The sequence below is a fragment of the Cornus florida genome, unplaced genomic scaffold (genome assembly GCF_030987335.1).
Source record: "Cornus florida cultivar Cherokee Brave unplaced genomic scaffold, ASM3098733v1 CherokeeBrave_3.0.0_Hap2_Chr11, whole genome shotgun sequence".
In the NCBI taxonomy this organism is placed as follows: domain Eukaryota; kingdom Viridiplantae; phylum Streptophyta; class Magnoliopsida; order Cornales; family Cornaceae; genus Cornus; species Cornus florida.
In genome coordinates, this window is record NW_026775581.1 from 29,852,253 (window position 1) to 29,861,590 (window position 9,338).

The window sequence follows — 9,338 nt, forward strand, 5'->3', positions numbered from 1 at the left end:
CGGATGTCTTCCAACTGAGTGCTCTTTGCCTCCTCTTCTTTGATTCTCTCTTCAATATTCTAACTCTGTTGCCCTCTCTCATATATATAATAGTCTTTCTAGGGGTTTCTCCAAAGGAACGAAGAATAAACTTGGAATCTGCCAGATTTTTCTTTCCATAATTTTGTTAATTTGAAACCCGAATTTAACCTTGTTGGGATGGTTTTCACAAAATTTCTATTAGATACAAAAATGACTGGCATTGAGTATTCGTTTTAGAGTTGCCAATTTTTCCGAATTCTGACTTCCGAGTCAAAAGTTAGGACCAAATTATTGAGGTTGGTCCAAAAATTTTTCCAAGTTGTTTCCACATTTGAATATAGAAACTTCATTTTTTCAAAATAATTCCCAAAACAAATTTTGCTTGTTGAATCCTCTTATGAAAATCTTCTAGAACCCTTCATAAACAATCTCAACCCTTGTATGCATTCGGACGTTTGATTTCCTCAATTGATCTTTGCTTAAAATGGCCTATATAACCTCTAATGATGTGAAAATTACCAAATACCTGAAAATATATAATTAAAAAAAACCCCATTTATTTATTAAAATAAAATACCATAAAGTACTAACAAATATAATTTTAAGGATAAAATATGTATAAAATATACACTTATCAACTTCAAGATTTTCTTATGGCTGGAAAAGAAAGGAATTGAAGTGTTTGTACTAAAAGTAAGGAATTGAAAATGTAGGACTTGGAAAATAAAGTATTGCAAGTGTATGACTTGGAAAGTAATGTGTTGAAAGAAGTACATTGCTGAAATGTAAAGATAATTGAAGTACTGTTGATCGTGTGTATTGAACAGGGTTTTTAAGTTACAACTAAGGGTCCTATTTACAGAGTTTCTTTAACGGCGGTTGGTGTAGAGAGTTCCAGCAGTAGTAGAGATGCTTCCAAATCGAACATCCGATTTGTGCCAAGTTTCACATGTCTCCCTTAATTTTCTCATATGTTGACATGTGTAAAGACATTCTCTCACATGAATTGCAACTTTTGAGGTGTGGTTTGGTGGTTCAAAGTCAATTGAAGGTTTCTAGCCACGTTTTGGAATTGCCAAGTGGAATGGATCACAACCTTTCAACTACAAGTAATTGCTGTCAACTGCATGTAACTACTTCCTTCCCTAGCTGCCACGTATCCCATGACTTTCCAACTTGCAGGTAACTGCTTGCCTCTTTACTAACACATGTCCCTATGTAGTTACTTGTACCAAATGGCTTCCTCTCCTCTAATGAAGCCACGTGTCATTTCATAATCGCATCTTTATCTGCATATCACCATTTAATTAGAAACGGTCACCCTTCCATTAAAATTGACCACGACAACCTTTCCAATGAAAAGAGCAGATAGTTATGGTGTAAATATGGTGTTTTCAAATCTTAGAAGAGAGAGATCCAAAAATTTACCATATATGTTAAGAAGATCCTATTCAACCCTCTATGTTCCTTTTTGGGGCAACAATTTACTTTCATGCTAAGAAGATCCTATTCACCCCCTCTATGTTATTTCATGATTGCATCTTTATCTGCATATCACTATTTAATTAGAAACATTCATCTTTCCATTGAAATTGACCACGACAACCTTTCCAATGAAAATGTCCAATAGTAATGGTGTAAATATGGTGTTTTCAAATCTCGGAAGAGAGAGATCCGAAAATTCTTTTTAGAAATGGAACTGGAAGATCCAAGGGAACCAACCATGAGTTAATCTTAAGCTGGGCTTGACAACCTGATCCACAAGGCCCACCACTACTTAAATACCATTTCGAGCAATGTAAAGCGAAGCCGAAAATCTGACCGCTGGTAATACTTTCCCGCGAGTTTCTTCATTTTCCCCCATTGTCTCATTGTGAAACAAATGTAGAGAGAGAGGGGGAGGAGTAACCCTAATCTAATGAAAGGAGGGGAAGGAGTAATCGAAAGCGATGTGGAGAGAGAAGAAGATGACTCAGCTGCTGATCTACTGAGAGATCGATTCCGACTCAGCACTATCACTATCGCTGAAGCCGAAGGTCAAATCTCTCCGTCATCTATATATATATATATATACACATGATTTTAAATCAACTGTCATTCTTCTATTGGGTTATTGGGTATTAATTGCTTTGACGATAATATTGAGCAGCAAAGCGAAACGAAATGGAAATTTCTCAGCCAATTATGGCCTGCATCTCCGATTTGGCCTTTAAATATGCAGGTAAAGCCATTTATATCCCTCTCTCTCCCTCTCTTTCTATATATATACACATATATTTATACATACGAATGTACTTGTGCGTGCGCCTGTGAAACATATGCAAATTAAAGCTATTTTTGTCACCCTCCACTCATTTGTTAATTCTGATTACAAATACAGTTGATTTTTGTCGATGGCAAAGAATTCATACGATTACAATTTGACCTATTCGGTGAATAATTTCATGAAGTGTGGGTATTTAAGTGATTCTATGTTGAATTTTTATTTTTATGTTTATTTATGTTTTGAAATTTCCTATTTTAGGCTGATATAGTACTTGTCTAAAATGCTTATAGTTCAATTAAGGAATCAGAGAACGTTTACGGAAACATCAAAGGCTTTCTGTAATTTCAAGAGATAGTAAAGGAATGCTAAAGATTCTGAACTTGAATATGAAAGCATGAAATTGATAGCATATAGATGCTTGATAATTGGGCAATTAAGATGAATATATGGATATGAAATGTTAAGGCCAGCCTAGGACTCATTTCTTGTAAGGGTCTTGTTGCACGCATTTCTTGAGTCATTCATGTAGTAAGTGATGGGTGGAAGTAACAGAATCCTTGATCTGAATTCAGAATATTATGAGCCAAATCATATTCCCTTGAGGTGACTGGTAGAAGGCTGCTCTAGGATGATGGTTACGGCGGTGACGAGGTGACTGTGAAAAGGCAAGGTAGGGGCCTCTTGTGAGGTTCACAGTACTTTGTGAACAAGGACCTAAAATTTTATACAGGTTATGAAAAAGATTAAGATATGAGATGAAACTCCTCTGATTAACTACAAGTGGAAAATGTATTATTAATCAAAATAGAACTTATTGGTTATACAACATACATTAAAAGTTACAAGATAAGGCTTCAAGTTAAGTACTAAGCTAAGCTAGTATGATGTTAGATTAACTACAAGTACAAACTACAAAGGCTAAAGGTACGACTAAGTAAAAACCTATGTTACCGATTATTGGTTATGGACCTGTCTAATATAAAGGGAAAATATGGTTGATGGTGTCTTGACCTCTTTCATGGATTTCTAATCTCTACTCATTTAAGTCTTGGGTTGGCAGGATTGTTGGATTATATTATAATGCCTGACACATGGCTTTCTCTTCCCATAAGCATTGTTGGTGGTTGGTCTTGACCACCCATTGCTTGTCAAGTGTCCTTGAACTCTTGTGGTCTTCATCTTGTCCCAAACAATCTCCATTATCTCTTTCTTAACATATCGTCATCTTCATCCCATAAGAATGGTTTTCCATTAACTCCAAGTATAACCGTCGTATTTCAAACATAGCCTATATATTATTCCCATAAATTATGGGTTAAGATTCGACTATCTTGCCACCTCATTAAAATTAGTTGGCAATTGTGTGGAGCCCATGCATATAAATATATGAACCATATTTTGGGTTTAAACATGTCATGAATCCCACATAATGGCTATTAATGAACAACTCTTGTTTTTATGACCTATTTAGCCAATATTATCCCATAATTCATGCGAGTGATAGATATACATATAGGCAATGCTTGGAATAAATGACCATGTAACATGCTAGGAAGTTGAGAGAATTATAGGACAAGAGAAGACATGTGTCAATTAAGAGAATGAAGTCCATGCTTAGTAACTTGAAAACCATGCTTTTAGGTAGTTGAAGGAACTTGGCAAGCTTGAATAGAAGATACCACCCACCCACCATGTCTTTTAGAAGGAGACCACATGTCAAGCTTAGGAAGGATAAAGCCAAACACCCCCAACCACCTAAGACTTCTATAAATTGAAGAGAAAACTTATATAAGTTATCCCTTAGCTCAGGCCTTAGTTGTATATAATTAATTAAATTAACTTAGCTAGCACTCTTAGATAATCCAGCCTTGGCCAAGTCTTAGTTAGTGTATCTTGTAGCTTTTGCTTTTGACTCGATATTTAACCAATGTAATTTATTTTCTAATGAGTATGCATATTTTCCTTGTCACATATCTGCATCTTCTACCATCTTGGATGGATCTTAAGTCCATGTTCACAAGACAATGCTAACCTGACAAAACTACACTCCCTTATGCCTCACAGTTGTGATCAAATGACTATGAGGAGGCAAGGGAGGGACCTCCTGCGGGGTTGGCATGTCTTGTAAACAATGACTTAAAAAGACAAAAAAAGATGTGATATATGAACGATGTGGAGATCGAAAAATAGAAGAACATATACCACTAATCATACATGGGAAGTTACAAGCTAAACTAAATAGGAGTGAAGCTAAAGAAGCTAAGGGTATAGATGAGTTAAGCTAATGACTAGCTAAGAAATACCTAATTCTGGAGCTATTGGACTATTATAAAGGAAAGACAGTTTGATGATTCAAGGACCTCTTCCATGGATGTCTAATATTGTACTTATACAAGTCTTTGAGGTGTTAACCTACATCACTCCATGCTTGGCAGAGAGCTTTCTCATCCTATTAAGCATGGTGGTGATTGTCTTAATTAATTATTGCATACCAAATGTCGTTCAACTCCCAAGAAGTATCATCTTCATCTTGCTACAAGCACAATCTTCATTTCCTCATGTTTGGCATGTGGTCTTCCTTGTTATAAGTGTGAGCGTTCATAATCTCAATGTATGGCCATTATATTCCAAGCGTGGCCTAAATATATGTATCAATCCCATAAATCACGGGATAAAGGTTAATTATCTTTAAATCTAATCAAATATATGGCAATTTAATGGGCCTATGAATAGCTGTTAGGTCGATAGGACTTTTGTTGAAATTTTTTCATATAAAATAGAGTTTGAAATCATATTTTTTAGTTTTGTTTGTGTTTTAAGAGTTAGTTTAGTTAGGTAGATGATTTAAATCGTTGATCCTTTTGAATTCAATTGTGAAATGTACAAGGTTGGATAGATTTATGTCTTAGCGTTTATTTGATTTATAATGGACCCAAAATGAAGTTAAATTAAAGGAGTTATAGCATTTTTAATCTAGTGCACAGGATCTGACCTATCTGTACTGATTTGATCACAGCTCAAACCTCCAATTTCCGGCCGAGGATAAGTGATTGCAGTATGGTTCAAATGCTTCATAAAAAGGAATATAATGAATATTGATTAGAAAAGGGATAAAGGGATTTTTTTTTTATTAAGAGGTGAGTTGGGGAGGGTGTGGGGGTTTCTTGCTTGTATTGCTGGACTCAACCCTGTCTCCTTTGCTGGAGAAGGAAAATGGCGTGAGTCAGCTAGTGTGCTTATCAGAGTCAATTGCTTGTGCGTGAAGTTCAGGTACCTTTTTATAGGGAGATTTCCCAGTTGTACTACGACTTGCATGTGTTAAGACTATAGCTACCTAACTCTTTGGGCAAGGAAAGGGTGGGGGGTAGACTAATATCACTTCGATGGTCCCAGGGAAAGCACCCCTCCTTCTACACACTCCAAATCTAGACATAAACTACAGCTGAAGTTACCCTCGGAAGCTCTAAATAGTGTTTCGTGAGCAAGTTCAAAGGGACAACAAGAAAGTCCAACTAGAACAACTCGGCAAACAGGCCTACCAATGCATTGTAAGTAATACTCTTAATATTGATTAAAAAAGGGTCCAAGATGGGTCCTTTTGGGCTATTTCAACACTTTCCTTCACCCATAAGAGAAGAGGGGGTTCTGTAACCCAAGGGTGCATGCTAAGTGATTCCAAGGAGATTTTAAACTAGATTCTTCATAGAACTAATCTGGAAGTGTCATAGTACATGATTCTGTGGTTTAGGAGAAATTTGATTTTTAACAGGACTGATATGCAGAGTGAATGAGTTTACTGAAAATACTGTTCACTCAGCAACACTGGATCAACTTTGAAATACCATAACTTGTTTGAAATTCAAATACTGCAAAAATTGTGACTAAATTGAAGCTCTTGAATTGTACTTTCAATTAAAATTAGTTTCTTTTCAAACTTCTAACTACATTGAGAGTTATTAATTTTGAAGTATGAGATGGTCAAGAAGGGATCCTTCGGAAATCTCTAAGGAGTGTTTGTGTGGAACATTTTATAATCTCTTAGGGTCTGTTTGGTACAAGTTTCGTTTTTGGTGCTTTTGTTTTTGTCGGATACTGTAATAGTGAATAATAGAAAAAAATGCATTTGGTAAAAAATGTTTTGTTTTATACAGTGCCAAAACGTTTCGTGAATAGTGGCCAAAGGTCGAAACACCAATTTGGTGTTTTTACATATTTTGGCACTGTAGCAATGGTACTGTAGCCATGCGCAGTAACCCAAAAAATTGAAAAACTCCGAAATGAGCTTTTTAAACTAGCCATTATTATTAATTTTTTTTTTAACTTGTAACACTTTTTTACCAAACATGTTTTTATGTTTTTGCTTCCGAAAATTTTGCAACAAATACACATTACCAAACACGCTTCCGATCACTATTCAAAACACCATACAACAAAACACTTGTTTTGTTTCAGGGTAAAACAAAAACGCAAAAACAAAATGCTTACCAAACAGGCCCTTAATGTGTTATTAATTAATCAATACACACCCAGTGGTCATGTTTTAATTCGTTTCCTTCCTTTTTTCCCATTCACGTTTTGGGTTTGTAATTCGCCTATTGAAGTTTTACACCATGTTTTCCACTTAACATCACCTTGAGTTGTACAGCTTGTGACACATCTTTTTCAATTTGAGTTAGGTTTGAATCTTTTTCCCCCAGATCTTTGTTATTTTTTTTTAAACAACAACAATAACAACAATAACAAAGCCTTTTTGCAACTAAAGACTTTCTTGTGCATATTTATTCTCATATTGGGTATCACCATCTTTCTGTCAGTCTCCACATTGTCCATAGAAATGCATGGAAATACTATTCTTTGAGAGAGAGCGCGCGCGCGTACAGACAAAACTAAAAAAAAAAAAAGAGTGTACATGTTTGACGTTTGAGTAGGATCTGAAGTTATTAATTTTTTGAAGTACAACATTTTTATTTTATTGAGTAAATTAGATCATCACCCTATCTCATAGTGTTTCATTTTAGGTGTAGTGGCTGATGCCTATTGTTTCTAGTTGTGGATTCTTTCAACAAGTGCATATTTAGCAGTTAAGATTAGATTTACTTCCTTTCTTTATGCCGATAGACCGACTAAAGTTGCAAGAATTTATTACTCAAATGTCTTCTTGTGCCTACAACTGGTAAATAATTCTATCACCTCACGGACTTTCAGATGCTACTTGTCTACCTAGGGATAATTGATCCAGTCCTCGTTTAATCTCCTTTAATGTTTTCTGTAGGCATGTCATAATAAATCTTGCTACCGAAAGAATAAAGAAATGCATTTACAAGGGCAAATTTCAGATCTACTATGTTTTCTAGAGAACTGCTCAGTGCAAAAAAGTTAAATTGATATGGTAGCATGCACGGATGTTAGTTCTTGATTTATTTATTTATTTATTTTTTCCCCGTTTAATAAGTGAGCCAAAAAATAGTGGTTTAGAAGCTACTTTAGTTCTTGAGGTTTATTGGTAAAAGATAAACTAACAGATTTTTATTTTTATTTTTTTAAAGCAGAACAGTTGGCCAAGGATCTTGAATTATTTGCACAGCATGCAGGTCGTAAGTCTGTAAACATGGAAGATGTCATACTTTCTGGTGAGTTTGTCATCCCAAGTCTGTAGAGAGCATTGATTCTAGTGAAGTCATTTTGATTTCTCCTTCGAGTAATCAATTTATTGTATCTATTTTGATTTATCTGTCTACTCTTGTTTGCAATATTTGGCAATCATAACATTATGGCAGTTGCTTATATCATGTTTGTTGTTATATTAGACCATCTCATGGAAAATATTGTATTGCGTTTGATGATTTTCTATATTCCATTGATTTGGAACAAATATCATCGTGGCAGTTAGTAATAAAATAACTATTCACTGTGTTCTCACTGTTACATGAATCCGTTGTGTCTTACCACCCGACCTTTGGTTCAAGTGGTATCTCCTCCCCCTACTTGGGAGGTCAAGGGTTCAAGACTCCATAGGTGCAAATAGTGGTGCATGTGTGAGTTGGGTGCGGGTACTTTACCTACCTAAAAGAAGTAAATAAATCCTGTGTTTAATTTTATATTGTTGTTGTTGCGAGAGTCCCAAATCACAGTGGCAACACATGCTATAATTTTGAATTACAAGAAGAAGTAACTAGTCCGCATAATGAAGAAATTTGTTCCTTCCATTTCAATTTCCCATGACAATGTACTCTTATTACATGTGATCCTCGTTCAATTTCAAAACTTTGTGGCAGAGTAAGACTCTTTCAATTTTGTTGCAGCACATCGGAACGAACATCTGGCTACGTCTTTGAGATCCTTCCGCAATGATTTGAAAGCAAAAGAACCCCAGTCCGATAGGAAGAGGAAGAAAGGTTCTAAAAAGGAAGATAAAGCTGCCACTGGCGTAATCCATATTCCTGATCTTTAGCTTAGCATATAGATTGAGGATCAACACAACTCTTACTGCTAAACATGCCTTCCTGTTGTCCAGATTTTTGGATCACCTTGTAGTTATTTTTCAGAATCATTAGCATATGAGCCAATGCCTATCCAATTTGGTAGGAACCATCAACTTATATGCCTTCCTGTTGTCCAGATTTCTGGATGACATTGTAGTTATTTGTTATTTTCCAGAATTAGTAGCATATGAGCCAATGTCTATCTGAGTTGTAGGAACCATCAACCATCATTATATAGGAAACACGCATGGATCGGGTTTCTGGAACAATTTTGTAATTTGAATATTTCATTCAAATATGAATTATGATGTTAAGGGGTGCCTTCATGTGAATGTGAAAATGTGTCTGGTAACTCATTTAATTTAGGTAGAAAGAGCTACACGGGGTTGAAAAGGTCCAGTTTGGTCTGTAATGATTTTAAAATTCAGTCCAAAACAATGTTAGGGTTTCAGTAAAACAGATGGTGGTGCTTTCCCATTGTAGCAAAACAATGTTCTCTTGAAGATATTCGAAGCTCTTCATCTTTTTACAATTCTTTTGTGTGTTTTAATATTTTATTTTTTTGGTTA

At 35.4% G+C, this 9,338-nt stretch overlaps 1 protein-coding gene across 2 annotated transcripts; it reads left to right on the forward strand.

The window, feature by feature from the left end:
• The first annotated feature begins 1,641 nt into the window (after positions 1-1,641).
• Positions 1,642-9,093, forward strand: LOC132285545 (protein MHF1 homolog). 2 transcript variants are annotated; one of them, XM_059787734.1, is made up of 4 exons: positions 1,642-2,057; positions 2,171-2,242; positions 7,834-7,917; positions 8,590-9,093. In XM_059787734.1, exons 1-4 carry the CDS (start codon positions 1,940-1,942, stop codon positions 8,736-8,738), a joined length of 423 nt encoding a protein of 140 aa, XP_059643717.1. In that variant the 5' UTR covers positions 1,642-1,939; the 3' UTR covers positions 8,739-9,093. The 2 variants fall into 2 exon arrangements, with proteins under 2 accessions (XP_059643717.1, XP_059643718.1); XM_059787735.1 differs by having other exon boundaries at positions 1,649-2,057; positions 7,837-7,917.
• The last annotated feature ends 245 nt before the right edge of the window (positions 9,094-9,338 follow it).